Source organism: Emiliania huxleyi (assembly GCF_000372725.1).
Source record: "Emiliania huxleyi CCMP1516 unplaced genomic scaffold EMIHUscaffold_109, whole genome shotgun sequence".
Classification (NCBI taxonomy): domain Eukaryota; phylum Haptophyta; order Isochrysidales; family Noelaerhabdaceae; genus Emiliania; species Emiliania huxleyi.
Window position 1 is genome coordinate 58,021 of NW_005201851.1, and position 15,934 is coordinate 73,954.

At 65.4% G+C, this 15,934-nt stretch overlaps 6 protein-coding genes across 6 annotated transcripts; 2 read left to right on the top strand and 4 right to left on the bottom strand.

Moving 5' to 3' along the window:
• Nucleotides 1-338: 338 nt before the first annotated feature.
• Nucleotides 339-2,276, top strand: EMIHUDRAFT_108794 (hypothetical protein; the record flags this gene model as incomplete). Its single annotated transcript, XM_005792155.1, has 5 exons — nt 339-461; nt 554-637; nt 854-1,645; nt 1,693-1,822; nt 1,912-2,276. 5 exons carry the CDS (start codon nt 339-341, stop codon nt 2,274-2,276), a joined length of 1,494 nt encoding a protein of 497 aa, XP_005792212.1.
• Nucleotides 2,277-3,052: 776 nt separating this feature from the next.
• On the top strand, nt 3,053-4,423 carry EMIHUDRAFT_223312 (hypothetical protein; the record flags this gene model as incomplete). Its single annotated transcript, XM_005792156.1, has 1 exon — nt 3,053-4,423. One exon carries the CDS (start codon nt 3,053-3,055, stop codon nt 4,421-4,423), a length of 1,371 nt encoding a protein of 456 aa, XP_005792213.1.
• A 733-nt stretch (nt 4,424-5,156) lies between these two features.
• On the bottom strand, nt 5,157-6,726 carry EMIHUDRAFT_223313 (hypothetical protein; the record flags this gene model as incomplete). Its single annotated transcript, XM_005792157.1, has 2 exons — nt 5,157-6,540; nt 6,710-6,726. 2 exons carry the CDS (start codon nt 6,724-6,726, stop codon nt 5,157-5,159), a joined length of 1,401 nt encoding a protein of 466 aa, XP_005792214.1.
• A 392-nt stretch (nt 6,727-7,118) lies between these two features.
• EMIHUDRAFT_223314 (hypothetical protein) lies at nt 7,119-9,037 on the bottom strand (the record flags this gene model as incomplete). Its single annotated transcript, XM_005792158.1, has 7 exons — nt 7,119-7,330; nt 7,383-7,411; nt 7,610-7,884; nt 8,065-8,206; nt 8,388-8,647; nt 8,781-8,862; nt 8,919-9,037. 7 exons carry the CDS (start codon nt 9,035-9,037, stop codon nt 7,119-7,121), a joined length of 1,119 nt encoding a protein of 372 aa, XP_005792215.1.
• Nucleotides 9,038-9,391: 354 nt separating this feature from the next.
• EMIHUDRAFT_223315 (hypothetical protein) lies at nt 9,392-10,687 on the bottom strand (the record flags this gene model as incomplete). The annotated part of the gene is made up of 5 exons (XM_005792159.1): nt 9,392-9,490; nt 9,572-9,634; nt 9,705-9,861; nt 10,087-10,211; nt 10,619-10,687. The coding sequence occupies 5 exons, from the start codon at nt 10,685-10,687 to the stop codon at nt 9,392-9,394; spliced, it is 513 nt and encodes a 170-aa protein (XP_005792216.1).
• A 3,781-nt stretch (nt 10,688-14,468) lies between these two features.
• Nucleotides 14,469-15,776, bottom strand: EMIHUDRAFT_223317 (hypothetical protein; the record flags this gene model as incomplete). Its single annotated transcript, XM_005792160.1, has 5 exons — nt 14,469-15,051; nt 15,132-15,192; nt 15,275-15,317; nt 15,471-15,676; nt 15,770-15,776. The coding sequence occupies 5 exons, from the start codon at nt 15,774-15,776 to the stop codon at nt 14,469-14,471; spliced, it is 900 nt and encodes a 299-aa protein (XP_005792217.1).
• Nucleotides 15,777-15,934: the final 158 nt, after the last annotated feature.

Sequence of the window (15,934 nt, forward strand, 5' to 3'; positions counted from 1 at the left end):
CGGGTTGCGGGCCGGATGCTCCCTTGGCCGTGGTCGCCATCTCATCGAGGGGCCTTGGCCCGAGCCCGTCGATGGGTGAGGCCACAATCTAAACAGTAAAAAGTTGTGCTTTTTCTGAGCCCAACGATTAAGGAACGCTCGCCGCCGCCAGTCAGTAGCGAGCGGCTGCAGCATCACCACCTCCACCGACCGCCGCTCTCGCTCGGCGAGGCAGCGCCCGGCGGCGGCCTCTGCTTGCTCCATTCACCGTTCATTCCTGCGCCGTGTCTCCGCCTCGCCCCATCAAAACTCTATGGAAAGCCCCCAAAAGAAAACAATGTTTGACAGCGCCGACATTCATGCCGTTGGCACAGAGGCAGGGTTGGCTACTGCTGCTCTTCGTCGCCGACACCAACGCGTTCTCGACGCTACCACCGCCGACGAGCAAGATCCCGAACCCTTGCTACCCGCCCGGCGCGCCGGTCGACCCGAGCCCGGACTGCAAGGCACGTCGTCCCGACTCCCGAGCATGAGAGTCGGACGCCGGCCAAGTCATTCGGCAAACTCCCCGTAGGTTGGAAACCAGATTTACAAAGGCTACACGTCCGCAAACTGCGAATATGACAACGGCTCGCCGAAAAATCTCCCATTCGACGAGGTCGCAACCGGCAACTTCAGCCAGTGCCTGATGCTCGCCAAACAGGCGTGGCTTCTGTCTTTATTACCCAAAAGCTAGGCCCACAGCGCCCTCTATGTTGGGTCAAGGCGGGCGCCTAGAAGAAGGCGCCGCCCCCCGAGGAGGAATCCCTGTCTCTCTCACGTGTCTCTCTCACGGAGCCGTCTGACCTGCCTCACATGACGCACGCCGTGTCAGGTTGTCGACCTGAGCTTCGTTTGTTTGCAGCAGTCCTGTGAGGTGGGCATCTCGGGAGGCTACCACGCCGCCCGTCCAAGCGCCTTCTACACCGGCTCCCTGAAGTATCTTGAGCCATTCTACTCCGCCACCAAGCATGGAGGATGGACCGGAACAGTGAAGGATGCGAAGGAGGAGCTCGAGAAGACAGGCCATCAGGAATGCTCCAAGACCAGCCACCGCAGGCTCGACTCCTCAGTCTTCGAGGAACTTGCTGAGCTCGACGACTTCAAGGCGATGCAGTCTGGAGCGGCCGGTACTGACCCCGTCCCTCCCTCCCCCGGCTACGCGTTTCTGAACTGCTGGGCAACTGCCTACTTCACCGTTCTCCTCGATACGTGGCTCGGCGACGAAACAACGATCGTCGTCTTCGATGACTACGTCAAAAACACAAGCGTCGAATGGCGGGACGCAGCAATGGCTGGGCGCGTCGACAACGGCGCCGCTGGCAGCCCGGCCGTCGTGGTTGACTGTGGCAGCAGCGGCTCGCGTCCAACCATCTTCAACACGACAGCGGGCGCCTGGCCGATCGCCATCGATGTCGACGATGCCATCTTGTCGAAGAAGACGCCGGGCATCTCCACGCAGGCCACGACCTGCAACAGGACGCTCAAGGCTTGCTATGAGGACTACTTCAAAGACATGATCCCCCAGCTCAAATCCGAGCTCCCGAAGTTGTTCCCCGGATCTGACGTTTACGACGTCCCCATCTACCTGCTCGCAACGGCCACTGGCGTTGTGATCCCTCTCCACGTACCCACCCCCCCAACACTTTAGCGCGCCACGTTTTTGCCGAGTAGGCCGGCATGCGCCTCAAGAATGACACCGAGGACGAGCAAATCTGGGACGCGGTGAAAGCGGTTTGGGCCGACAATGGCATGCGGCTCAAGGAAGCAATGACGATTCCTGGCGATACTGAGGGCATCTACGGTCAGTTAACCTTGTAATGGACCTCACACCACACGCCTCCCACCGCCCTTCCCACACATCTCTCCTCGTCCGTTCCGTTCTCCTCGCAGGCTGGCAGGCGTTGAATTACGCTCTTTCCTCGGGCGCGAACGACACGGCAGGCTGGATCGACATCGGAGGGGCGAGCACCCAGATCACGTATGTTGCAACACATCCGCGCGTGCTTGAGCACGGCTACCCCAATACCCCTCTGAACCCAAGCGCCATCCCCGCAAAGCCAATGAAGCAGCTCTTCTCGCGGTCGTACATGCGCCACGGGCAGGACCAGGCGCGATGGATGATGCACTTGATGCTGAAGGCGGCCGACCCTTTTGGTGCTGGGCAGAGCGGGGGTGTCACAGGTGGATCGGATCGTGGGGTGGCGCGCAAGAACCCCCATATCCATATCGTCGGCGGGGTGGCGCTGCCCCCATAGCGTGGGTGGTCCATATCGTCGGCGGGGGTGGCGCTGCCATATCCATAGCGCGCAAGAACGAGGTCCCCCTCGTCCGAAGAGATGTGCAGGTTGATGCTTGGAGAATCCTCCCATCTCTCCCATCTCTCCCATCTCCACATCATTCTTCTCAGGTCATACTGACTGGGTTTCTCGCATGAAGTGTACCTGTGTTAGTGCCAGTGCGCGCCAGTCCGTGCCCGTGTCGTGCGAGGGAGCTTTGTTCTTTATGTTGTAAAATTCTTCTGACTTCTCGCAATCGTGTCACTGATCAAACGGTCTGCCTGGTCGAAATAGGGGCACACACAAGTCACAACAGTCTCTCTCACAACACACAAGCAAGTAAGTTCTAAGTAAGCAAGTGCCACAAATACGTCAATAAAAAGAATTTTAAAACCGACGGCTCGCGCTTAATCACCACTGACAGGTTAGGCCTAGCGGGCCCTTGATTTTACACCTCAGTGCGCAGCATTTTTCGAGCAAATTCCTCCTTTGGTTGGAGCTACTTGAGCCTTGAGACTGGTCAGATTCTCCAAGACATTGGACTTTCAGCCACGATGTTACCTTTCAAAATCGGCTCTCTGGCGGCTACTTCTAGCCCACGAACTGCTGGGTGGTGCCCACCACATGCTGGGGGGCTGGGGGGGGGCTCCCTGGAAGCGATGTCCCTGGATGCTCGTAGGAACCGTTCGTCCTTTGTCCGAGCAAACGCGCGCCCGATCACCCCGTTGAGCACGTGTGCAGGGTATCCGAGCGCAATGCAGCTGGCGAGATTGGCTGCCGTTCTCTTGAGCGCCCTCTTCATGCTCTGCTCGGCCGACAAGCACAAACCTGCGTCTGACGAGAAGCCCCATGTTCCCCACCGCAAGCCCCAAACCTACGGATTTTGGCGCCAGAACACCGGCTCCGTCCAGTACCGTGCGACACAAACGAGGGACGTTGACTACGACCCTGGTGACGACGTGATCCCACTCCTGACGGCGCTACGCGCGGCCCATGAGCGACGAAGAGAACCACCCATCATCGACCGACGCGACGAGGTTTTGGGAGCGCACGACCGGCAAGCCCGTTACAATGGGAGCGTAGCAGCTCAGCTCCGCACAAACCACAATCTGTGGGATGTGCAGTGGCACAAGGTGATTCCCTACCCGCCCGCGAGATACACGCCCTTTGAGAGGCTGGATAAGAGCCGCATCGCAGTGGCGACCATCTTGCACCTGCCATCGGGCTCCGCGGGCAAGAACGAGCGCTTTGCCTCAAAGCCTCTCGAGACGCTGCTGTGTGTGCTCCTCATCCTGAAGGCCGAGCTCGTGAGCACGGGGCGCCTCGACGGCGTCGACTTCGTCGTGCTGCACGACAACGTGCCCGACGTGTGGCTCAGCGACCTGAACGCAAGCGGCGTGAAGACCGTGCGGATGCCCTTGCCCAAGTTGAGTTTGTACCCGACGGAGTTCTGCGCGGCGAATCTGCTCAAGGCGCACCTGCTCTCGCTGACGCAGTACGAGCGCGTGCTGTACACGGACGCGGACATGCTGCCCACCGGCTCGTGGCGCGACATCTTCGAGTATGAGTACCCCGAGGGCCTCGTCGGAGAGATGATGGGCGTCGGCTTCTGGGGCAACATGTTCCTTATCCGGCCAAACGCCACACAGCACCAGGCGCTCTGGCCGTCCGCGCACCACCGGCGCTTCTCGCTCTCGCGAGGGTGGGAGAACCGCGGGCTGCATGTCTGGCCCACGCCGGGCGCCGCGCCGCTCTGCACCACTTTCGTTGACTTCTTCGATCACGCCTCCGCGCTGTGGATGTACCGGTGCGAAAAGTTTCACATTGTGTCGTGGCTGTGGTCGTCTGCGGCATGCGACCAAGGCTGGCTCTTCTGGGCATTCAACCTGACCGGGCACTCCACCTTTCGCGACCTGCGCGGCTACGGAGCCGATGAGCAGAGGTGCATGCACAGTGCCGACCGATACGTGCACTACGCGGGAATCAACAAGCCGTGGCTGCTAAACCCGAACGCTCGAAAGGGCAACATCGACACGAAGTCTTGGTGGGTGCTCCTCGAGTCGCTGGCCAAGCGCGAGGGGAAGCACCTCATCGACCAGAAGTGCCCTGGGCTGTCGGGGCATTGAATCTGCGAGTGGACTTATGGTGTACTTCATGTATTCCGGTCAACCGACTCTTTGACCTTTGTCGAATTTTCCCCAAAGTTTAAAAGTAAGGCCAAAAAAGAATTAGCCTCAAACGCTCAAGTACACCATCCGGATAGTGTACTTTGGGGAAAATTCGACAAAGGTCAAAGAGTCGGTTGACCGGCGGAATACAATTTAAGTACACCATCCCCCTGAGATCGCGATCTCGTCCCGATCTCCGGACCCTCCCTACCGACCTCCTCCGACCGCCGACCGCTCGTACCGCCCCCCGACCTCTCGTGGTCTCGTGCCGCTCCTCCCTAACGCGCGACCGTTCCCCTCCCGCCCCCCTCGCTCGCACCCGCACGGTTCCCACCAGTCGCTCAGTCACGCGTGCCGACCTCGCCCCTTCGCACCGAACGGGCCAAACTGGCCAAACTGCCCCTCCGCCCGCCTCTACCCCGCTTTGTCTGGGGAGGGGCTTTCTCCTGCGGAGTCGTGCGTGCGCAGGGCTCCTCTTTGCTTTCTTCTACTCCCCCCTACTCTATCACATCTCGTTCCCGTCCTACCAGAGAAGTGTGTCTGTCTGTGTGTGTTGAGTCCGTCCGTGGCTCGGAGGGAGGCTTCAAGAGGGAAGGAGCGGGGCAACTGGGAATGTCAGAGCCCCTGAGTTGTGAAGAGAGGGGAGGATTTTGCGCTGTCAGAACGCTGTCAGAACGCTGTCAGAACGCTGTCAGAACGCTGTCAGAACGGCGAGGTCTCTGTCAGAACAGGTGCGGGAGCTCCACATCTGTCTAGATTCATCGCAGGCGAGCCGCGTGGAGTAGCCCCGCCGCGCCACGTTCTGCCGCGCCACGTTCTGCCCGAAGCTGCTGCGCGAAGCTGCATGGGCCGCGAGGAAGGACGCGAAGAAGGGGAGGACGATGTGCAGCAGGTGAAAGTTGGGCGCGCGCTCGTCGCCCGTGCGGACACGAAGGATCACGTTCACGCATGCCGACGCGCAAGCGCAGTATCCCACTGCGAGTAGCTTGCGGGTCGGAGGGAGGGCAGAGGGTGGCAGAGCTCCGAAAGCGGCGCCGGTCGCTGTAGCCATCGTGATTACGCAACGCCCAATGCCTGCGAGCTTGTCGAGGTCACGGGCCATCGCTTCCGGCGAGCGGACAAGGACTCTGACAAGACGCAGAGTCGGGGCGCACACGAGAACCAGGGTCATCGCGCGCGCAAGAAAGCGAGGCGAGGCATGTGCCAGGTTGGCGAGGGCCAGCAATCCAAAGCCCGCGGCAGCGAGCAGGCCGGAGGGGTTGGTGGTGTCGAGCTCGGCGAGACGAGCGGCGAACATCACCGCGAGGGCGAGCGACAGCTGGACCGGCTTGTACTGTGCCACGTCCAGACGCAGTGGGATGCGCATGGCCGGCGGCGAAGGCGGCATGGAGGGCGGCGGCACGCTTGCCCCCGGAGTCGGGCGCTTCTGCAGCAGCGGCGGTGTCGCGGAGCCAGAGAGAAGCAAATCGTCGAAGGGGCTGCCGCAGTGGGGCGTCGCCCCTTCTGGGGGTGGCGGCGCCGGGGCGGGAGCGAGCGGCGCCGGCGTGGGAGCGAGTGCGCGCCGCATCTCGTCGATGACCACCTTCATCGGCCACGACAGCGCCGCATGCCCTCCCGCCACCGCTCCATCCCCTCCTTCCGCCGCACAGTCACTCGGCAGACGCGGCGGTGCGAGAGGACGCGCCGGCACACCAATCGCTCTCGCCGCCCACGGGTGCGCGCTCCCCAGCAGCTCCCCGCGCGCGCTCGTGAGCTCCCGGAGGATGGCCACTTTGTGCGCGAGGAGCGCATCCTCTGCCGCGAGCGGCGGGAGGACGCACTGCGTCAGAGGGTAGCCTGTAGGGAGGCCTGCGAGGAGCGGCTGCGCGGGAAAGGGCTCGCTCGGGCCGCCGCGCTCAAGGTCCAAGAGCGGCGGCGCTGAGTTGGCCGGCTGGACGGACATGTTCATGCACTTGCGCGAGCGGCAAATCTTCTTTCGGAGGCCCTTCCCACCAAACTCGACCTTTTCGAGGCACTCCCTGCAATGGCCACAGTTCTGCTTGAGCAAGCAGGCCGCGCACGCGCGACAGCGCGCCCTGCGATTACTGGTAGTCGAGGCTGAGCGCTTGACCATCTCGCCGGCTTCGCCTTCGTGCAGCAAGCGTGCAGTCGGACCCCCGGGGGTACAACTGTATTGAGCGGTTCGTCCGCGTCGCGCACTCGTCCTAGACTCGTCCCTGCCTGCGGCGAGGAAATGACTCACACCTAGTGGATCCATCCATGGTGAAATACCACCATTTTCGTACCTCAGATAATTCATACTCTCAGCGGCAGAGAGTCTGCTGTGGACAGCTGACAGGGGTCAGGGCGCCTTAGAATTGTTTCGTTGAGAAGACGGTCATCATTTTTTGAAGACGCTGTGTTGCACTGAGTTGCACTGGGACAGGGTCGATCCGCTTGGTTCGGGGCTTCGGGCCCCCTCGATTGTCCCGCCCTCCCTCGCTGAGGTGTCAGTGTACTTCTACTTGGGCCGCCCGCTCACAATTGTGGTTTACATTGTTCATGGACGGTCACTTTGCGCGTCACTGGCGGGGGCGGTGCGTCCCGAGCTGGGCAGCTAGGTGGACGATCGGTTGCGTCATAACCCACTCCACGGGCACGCTGTCGGCCGGCCTCACCCCGTGAACACGTAGCCTCCCGTTTCTGCTGCGTACCACTCAATGGGCGTCTTGCTCGCCAGCCCGTCCCACGCCGGCCAGCCGCCCCGCCTGTCCAGCGCGCACGCCTCGCAGGCGCAGCCCGCCTCGTGCACGCGCTTAATCTTGCCCGCGAAGCGAGGCATCCCGCAGTTGTTGAGGCCGGGGTACTCGTAGGTCAGGATGGTGCCTAGAAGAGAAAGCTGCGCATGCGAACAAGAGGCAACAGTGTGACGGGGTACTCGTAGTCAGGATGGTGCCGGTCGGCAGCCTGCGGCTGTGGGCCGAGATGTCGAAGAGCGAGCCTGTTCGCAGCTGGACGTGTGTGAAGAGACGCTGTTCACAGCAGCCCCTGGGTTAGCGGCGTCGAAGAGCGAGCCGTATTCGACGGTCGAGACGACGACGCTGTCCTTGCCCGGCACCTGGGCTCACCGACAGCAATAACTAAGGTCCCATAGATGTCGCGCACCATGCCTCAGGCATCTGCCCTCGCGCCTGTCCGATCACCTTGCACACGCCCGAGTAGAACCGCTTCACCTTGAGCAGCCCCTCCTGCCTGCCGGGCCGGAAGCTCGGCCTAAACAAAGAAACACGCGCAGTAAAACAAAACGCCCGCAAGCAGCAATGGGCCGGCAATCCCAGCCTCGAGTCCCGCAGGATTAGGCCCTCGCCGCCGAGAGCCTCTGCGCGCGTCAGCAGCCTCCCCACCGCCGCCGCGTCCTCGCACGGCACCGCCGAGACCACCTACACGCGCGCCGCCGCCGGAAAAATCTCGGGCAATCTCCGGCCGACCTCGGGCGATCTCCGAACGATCTCGACCTCGGGTGATCGGGCGATGTTCGGCTGGTCTCCGGGTGCATCTCCGGGCAATCTCCGACAATCTCGGGGCGATCTCGAGGCGATCTCCAAGGCCCCCGCCTGCACGCGCGCCGTCGGGAAGCCGGCAAGCGCGCGCCGCGCCGCATCGAGCCGCTCCAGCAGCCCGCCGGCGGCAGAGGGCGCGTCGAAGACCTTGAAGGCGATGCTCTCCCAGTGGCCCCGCATGAAGGCGCCGCACTCGTCCCACCTGTTCACAGCGGAAGGTGTGAAGAGACGCCGTTCACACCATCGGCACGGGTGCCCACCCCCCTCGTCTCACCGCCCTCGCCCCGCCCACAGCTCGCCGTCGAGCCGCAAGCCGCACCTGTTCACAGCTGCAGGTGTGAAGAGACGCCGTTCACAGCTCGCCGTCGAGCCGCAAGCCGCACCCGAGCAGCGCGTCTCGCATCTCCGCGTTGCTGCACTTCCACGTGCGCACGCCGCCCTTGGTGCGGAAGCCGCACTCGCCGCCGATGTCTGGCTCCCACATGGCGCGGATGCCGTCGTACTTTTCCATCGCGACGTACCCCTGCAGGTCGATATCCCGCCGCTCCGGCTTCCAGTACCCCCTCCACGCATCCTTGGCCGCCTCGGCAAAGACGTCTCCGCCGCCGCGCTCCTGCGGGCCCGCGTTCTTCCACGAGCTCTCCTAGCGACCTCGAGCAATCTCGAGTAATCTCGGGGGTTCTCGAGTCATCTCGGGCGATCTCGGGTACTCTCGGGTACTCTCGGGTACTCTGGGGTACTCTGGGGTACTCTGGGGGGACTCTCAGTGAGCACACCTTCGCGTCGGGCACGCGGCGAGGGATGGGGCGCGAGGCTGCGGGCTCGAGCGATGCGGCTGCGACGACGACGCACGAGCCGCTGTCGAGACGCACCTGTTCACAGCTGCAGGTGTGAAGAGACGCCTTCACACTCACAGAGCCGCTGCCGGCCTCCGCAGCGCCTTGAAGCTGCCGTCGGCCGCGCCGTCCTCGGCGGCCACGCCCAGCGCGCCCCCCCAGACCGGGTGCGCGTCTGTGGCGACGCGCACGCGCATTCCGCCGAGGAGGGCGTCGCCACCCACCACGTCGGCGGCAAAGGGCTGGCAGACGCCCCAGCGAGGAGGACCGGAGGACGTCGCGCCATCCCCGGCGGCGGCGGCGGGTGGGGCAGCCGCAGCTGCGGCCGACGAGCCTCCTCCTCCTCCACCACCTCCTCCTCCGCCCCCGCCCCCCCTCCTGCCGCCGATGCCGCCGCCGCCGCCGCCGATGCCGCCGCCGCCCCTCCCTCCTGGCTGGGGCTGGGACCCGCCGGCCGAAGAGGCGGGGGAGTCGGGCTCGCGGGCTAGCGCCATGGCGTCAGGGTGCTGGTGCCTAGGGAACAAAGAAAGGCGGTCCGGCACGGCTTCCTTTCAGGCGCCGCCACGCGAGTCGGTGTGGTGGTGCTTGCGCAGCACGTCCGTCCTCGCCCCGTCGGCAGAGAGGATCTTGGAGCACTGCCCGGCCCACTCCTGCGCGACGAGATGTGGGGAGATGTGGGGAGGTGTGGGGAGATGTGGGGAGATGTGGGGAGATACGGGGAGATATGGGACCCCCTCCTGCGTGACGAGCCGCGGCCACTTGTCCTTCGGCAGGGTGGCCAGGAAGACTAGATCCTTAGCGCGGCGGGTCGACTCGAGGGAAACGTGCGTCGCCTAATCAGTTGATTATCCCATCTCCAGCTACTTCGGTCAACGGCGGCGGGTCGACTCGAGTGCAGCGTGCGATCGCCTCGTGCACTCCGCCCACCACCGCCCCGCCGCCGCGCCGCACCACCTCCTCCTGCACCTGCTTGCGCAGCCGCGTCGCCACGAGGAGCCGCACGCCGCGGAAGATGGTCTGCCTCGTGCGCGGCTCCTCAGAGCACCACTCCGCCTCCTCCGCCTCCGCCTCCGCCTCCGCCTCCGCCTCCGCCTCCGCCCCCCCCACCCCCGCCTCCGCCCCCGCCCCCGTCCGCTCCCCCGCCCGCGGCTGCGCCCGCCTCTCCGCCCGCCCCGCTGCCGCGGCTGAGTGCGCGGCGGGCGGAGGCGCGGCGATGGCGCAGAGCCCTCCCTGCCCCGGCCCACACGCGCGCTCAAAGGCGGCCACATTGCCCGCATCCGACCCCTTCGGCTCGAGGATGGCAAAGGCAACCTGCGCGAACGCGCCGCGGAACTCGCCCGAGGCGAGCGCCGCGGCGAAGAGGGGCGCCACCTTGTTCACGGCTGGAGGTGAAAAGAGAGATCGCTCACACACCGCGCACCGCGGCGAAGGGGGGGAGGGGGCGAGGTGTCAGGGAGAGAGTCTAAGGGGTGGCCTACCCGATGGCGGTCCGCCCTCCACCCACCTCCCCGCGCGGAGCCGCTCCGGGGCGACCCGAGCGCCCTGCGACCAACCCGCGTCCCTACGATCTTTCAACAGCAGAGAGCAGGGCGGCGCCACCTTGTCGGGCGGGTTGCCAAACGCGCCGCAACCAAAGGCGCCGAGCACGAGGCCATCGCACCTACGTTAGTTGATTACAATCTGAATTGAGACTGCCCCTCAGTTCCTCTCCGAGCTCGAGGCCGTCCGCTCCTCTGCTCTCTCGCCGCGTGCAGCACGGCCCGCAGCCGCGCGCGCACCGTCGCCTCCCACGCCTCCGAGCCCGCGACCAGACTCGAGCGGCCTCGCCCGCCGCGGAGGTTTGGCATCGCCGCAGAGACGACGTCGACGAGGAGGGGCGGGTGCCTGCGCGGGAGAGATGGGGAGAGATGGGGAGAGGTGGGGAGAGGTGGGGAGAGATGGGGAGAGGTGGGGAGATGTGGGGAGGGAGGGGTGGGGGCCGCCTGCGCGGTGCATACGCCGGCATCGGGGCGGGAGGACGGTCTTGTGCAGAGTCTCCCCAGCACCGCGCGAGTACGAGGGCTGCAAATACAGTGAATACCGCTGAGAGGTGGGGAGCGGGCACAGCAGAGGGCGTGTCCTCAAGAGCGCGGGCTGGACTACACTGCTTGCTTCTAGATCGGGTGCTCGAGCGCGTACGATCCGGCAGAGCGGCAGAGCAGCGTCTGCGTGTAGAAGGCGACACGCTCCCCCATCGGGTACCGCAGCCGCAGCAGCGACGGGTGCAGCCGCGGCATCAGCCGGCACAAGTCCTCCTCCTACGAACTAGCGGTGAACGAACGGATCAACAATGAACCAAGTAGGTTCGGTACCGGCACACGTCCTCCTCCTGCGCGCGCGCGCCCGTCAGGTAGCCTCCGCCGGCGTGGTGCGCCTATGAGACCGCGCGACTCGCCACTCCCACTCTCTCTCTCACGAGCCAGCCAGCCTCCGCCCCTCTGTGCGTTCGCAAAGTGCATCTCCGGGCAATCTCCGGCAATCTCGGGGCGATCTCGAGGCGATCTCGCGTTCGCAAAGTTGAGCGCGGCGACGCGCCCCGAGCCGACCCGCGCAGTCATCAGCCGCAGCGCCGTCGCCGTGTCCACGCGAGCCACGCACACTCTCGTCGAGCCGTGCCGCGGCGGGAGCGGCCGCCTGTTCACAGCTCGAGGTGTGAACAGCGCCTCCTCACGGGCCGTCGCATCATGCGGCGGCGGCAAGTCCGCCCTGCGCTTGCGGGCGCGGCGATCGCGCGGTTGACGGCGCCTCGCGGCAGCGCCAAGCTGTGCTCCTGGCCGGCGGCGTCGGTGTACCGCCCCGCCTCGACGAGCCGGCCTGTTCACAGCCTTCTTTTCCTCGGGGGGGGCGTCGCGTGTTTTTTTCCCCAACCGCCTCGACGAGCCGGCCGTTCTCGGCGGCGATTCGAGCGAGCTGCGCCTTGTCCCGCAACCGTCAACAGACAAGTAACTATTGGCTAAATGCCCTGTTAACCCTCCATGAGGAACCCTCCTCAACACTCGTAGCTGCGTCAGCTACTCAGCCACTCACTCTCGCTGCGCCTTGTCCCGCACAGCAGCGCCGCGGACTGCCGCCTCCTCCAGCTCGCGCCGCAGCACGCCGTCCCACACGAAAGCATGCGCCGCCCTCGCCGACGAAGCCTCGCCCCCGCCACAACCCCCGCCGCAGCCCCCGCCGCAGCCCCCGCCGCAGCCCCCGCCGCCACCGCCGCCGTCACCCCTGCCGCCACCGCCACCACCGCCGCCGTCGTTAGAGGAGGAGGCGCCGGCGCCGCCGAGGTAGCAGGCCACCAAAGCGCCGCCGCTGCGGCTCTGAGACGGCGGGGAAACGAGGCCCTAAGAAAACGAAACACAAGAGACTGCTGTGAAGAGGGTCTCCGTGGTGCGCTGGGGAGCAGGCGCCGTGTCGCGCCTATGAATGAGAAAAGAAACATGCGTGCCAAAGAGTCAAAGTGGTGCGCTGGGGAGCAGGCGCCGTGTCGCGCCTCCGGGCCGCCGCCGCCGCCGCCGGCCGTAAGGCACGCGACTAAGGCCCTGGCCGCCGCCGACGGTGCCTCCGAGGCAACAGCCGCCGCGGCAGCACCCTCCGCCTCCGCCGCTTCCCCTGCCGCTTCCTCCGCCGCAGCCGCCAAACGGCTGCCTCCTCCGCTGCTGCCACCTAGCTGCGGCTGTTGCTGTTGCGGCTGCTGCTGCTGCTGCTGCTGCTGCTGCAACGGCTGCTGCTGCAGTGGTTGCTGCGGCGGCGGCGGCTGCTGCTGCTCTGCCCCGGCCGCCGGCTCGAACCGGTACACGAGCAGCCCGCAAGAATGCTCCCGGCCTCTGCTCTCCGCCTACGCACTCGCTCGATCAATGAGAGCGATGGACCGAGCAGCGAGATGCACCCCGCCCGCTCCTCACCGCCGCCGCCGCCCCCTCCTCCATCCGCCACCACTCGCCTCCTCCTTCCTCGGCGTCCGCGTCCGCGGCGGCGCGCCCCTGCTGCAGCAGCCGGCGGGCGAGCAGCTTGACGAACCGACTTTTAGGCGGGTGGATGCCTGATGAAATGTTTAATGGTCATTAGACTGTCAACGGCGGCGGGTTGGCTTGGGCGGGTGGATGCCTGATGAAGTGTTTGATTACTCCTTCATTACGTCAGTCAACGGCGGCGGGTTGGCTTGGGCGGGTGGATGCCTGATGAAGTGTGTAATGGTCCTTAGACTGTCAACGGCGGCGGGTTGGCGTGGGCGGGCGGATGTCTGATGAAGTGTGTAATGGTCAGCAGACTGTCAACGGCGGCGGGTTGGCTTGGGCGGGCGGATGCCTGATGAAGTGTGTAATGGTCAGCAGACTGTCAACGGCGGCGGGTTGGCTTGGGCGGGCGGACGCCGATGCGGGGCCTGGCGCCACCGGAGCACCGCTGCACCGCGTCGCCCTTCCGCCACGGAGGCGCCACCGCCCTCGCCGCCGGCCACCTGGTTCATAGATGCGAACGCCTCGGTCCGTCGAGTTCACCTCACTCGGGGCCACAGCCCTCGCCGCCGCCCCACCACTCCATCAGGTCGACCTCCTGCGGCTCGCCTGTTCACACCCCAGAGCTGTGAAGAGAGGCTCCCGCTCACCACTCGATCACGCCCACCCGGCACACCCGGCCGCGTGCGCGCTAAAGAGCGTCCTCCGCCGCTCGCCTCGGCGAGCCCCTCCCATGCCTCCGCCGCGAAGGCGCGAAGTGTCTTTGCGCCGCTGCTGTTGCACATGCCGACGCCCAAGTCCACACACCCCTCCAGCGAGGCGGGCGGCACGCACAGGCCCGTCTCCTAAGACACGAAACACTCGGACGCGTGCAAGAAGGCGCGGATCTCAGGGCACGGCACACCGACTCCCCGTCTCCTCGGCAAACTCGCGTACAGCCGCCGCCAGCTCGCTGCCGTCGCTCGCCTGCTGGCCGAGATTGGCCGAGATCAGCGCCCAGATTGGCCGAGATTGGCCAGCTCGCCGCGCCCCCCCTCGCATGGATGTGCCCTTCGGCAAATCTCGGCAACTCTCGGCAACTCTCGGCTGCCTCTCGGCGCATCTCGGCGCCTCTCGGCGCATCTCGGCTCATCTCGGCCTCCTCTCGGCTCATCTCGGCGCAACTCGGCGCATCTCGGCGCATCTCGGCGCAACTCGGCGCATCTCGGCGCATCTCGGCGCATCTCGGCCTCCTCTCGGCGCCTCTCGGCTCCTCTCGCCTCGAGGTGTCCCTTGGGGAAGCCCCAGAGCCCGCTCTGTGCACCGTACCAGTCGGCATCTCCCCTCCCCGCCGGCACCGCTGTGCGCACCACGAGCACTTGCAGCCGCGACAGCGGCGGCGGCGGCGGCGGCGGCGGCTGCGTCTGCAGTGGCGGCGGCTGCCGCTGCGGCGGCGGCGGCGGCTGCGGTGGCGGCGGCTGTGCTGGCGGCGGCGCACGGCTGGCAAGCTGCTGTTTGGGCTCGGCCTCCGCCTCTGCGCCTCCCGCCGGCTCGGCAGCGGCCGCAGCGCGACCGCCGTCGGCGGGGAGAGGCACCAGCCACGCCTATGAATCATTAAGTGCCGTTTAAAATGAAGACGCCGCCGTCGGTTGTGGAAGAGAGGTCGTCATGCCATCTTCTTGGCGGCGGCGGCGGCGGAGCCGCCTCCGTGCGTTTCTTGGCCGCTGTCGTCGAAGCGGAGGGTCCAACCGCACCACCCGCGGACGTGCTCGTCCGCCAGCGCCGCGCGCGCCTCCTCCGCGTTCCGCCAGGACGCAAACAGCAGCGGCGCGTCCGCCGCCTCACCGGGAAGAGAAAACGGGGCGTTGCCCTGGTCTGGCTCGACACGGACCGCAACGTCGCGCGCTAGTTGGCGGCCGTTGAGGTAGGTCCGATTCGTCGCCGAGAGGTGCGTGGCGTAGACGGCGCCGGCCGCGTCTCGCTCGAGCCGGATGTGCTGCCTCGAGAGATGCGGATTGCACGGCGCAGTGACATCACCCTCGCGGCCGATGACGACCGTCGGACTGCAGAGCGGGACGGGAGCTCCGCACAGCGGGTTGTGAGGCACGAGAACACCCCACGGATCGTCCTGCTCGCGATCGCGCTTCGGCATTGAGTGCACCGGCGCGAGAGCAAAGCGATCACAACCAGCAGCCCAGAAAAAGAATTTTAGAAACCCACACTGGGCACGGGACTGGCGCGCACTGGCACTAACACAGGTACACCACGGGAGCCGCCTAAGCGACTCCCGCGAGGAAAAAGAATTTTAGAATGACAAACTCCGTCGCACAACACTGTGGGCACGGGACTGGCGCGCACTGGCACTAACACAGGTACACCACGGGAGCCGCCTAAGCGACTCCCGCGAGGAAAAAGAATTTTAGAATGACAAACTCCGTCGCACAACACTGTGGGCACGGGACTGGCGCGCACTGGCACTAACACAGGTACACCACTGGAGCCGCCTAAGCGACTCCTGCGAGAGTGGCGAGGCACTTAGCTCCGTGCACCCGCCCACCCCCGCCACAGGCAAGCTCATTCACAGCCTGCTCTGCGATTGCCGTGTGAAGAACGACTGAGATACGCTGCTTCTGCAGCCCCAGCCAATTCTTTGTGGTGTCCAAGTCACCTCATCGAGGTACTGGGCCCGCGTCAGCTTGTTCTGCAGCACGTTCGCCGCCTTCCGGAGGATCTCACGGACCCCCTTTCCGAACCCGCCGAACGATTCGAACAGCAACAGCTGCACTTCAACGCCCTTGTCTTCCCTGGCGTAGCGATAGTCCCCGCCGTAGGACGGTATGCGGCGGTCGCCGCCCACCACAGGGAGTGCCCCGACTAGCAGTGACGGGCGCGGACGAGCGAATGAGAGGTCGCTATCGGAGATGCGTTATTAGAGACTAGGGCTGCCTATCTCGCACTGAAAGGGACCTCTCATTCGCTCGTCCGCACCCGTCACCGCTCACGGAGTGCTCCGCGTGCCGCACGCCACCGGCCGCCGACGGCCGCCGGCCGCTCACGGTAACGGAACAGTCTTACTACTCCGCAACGTTGAGCTGGATCATACTGAATATTGCTCCTGAAAGCCCTTTCTCT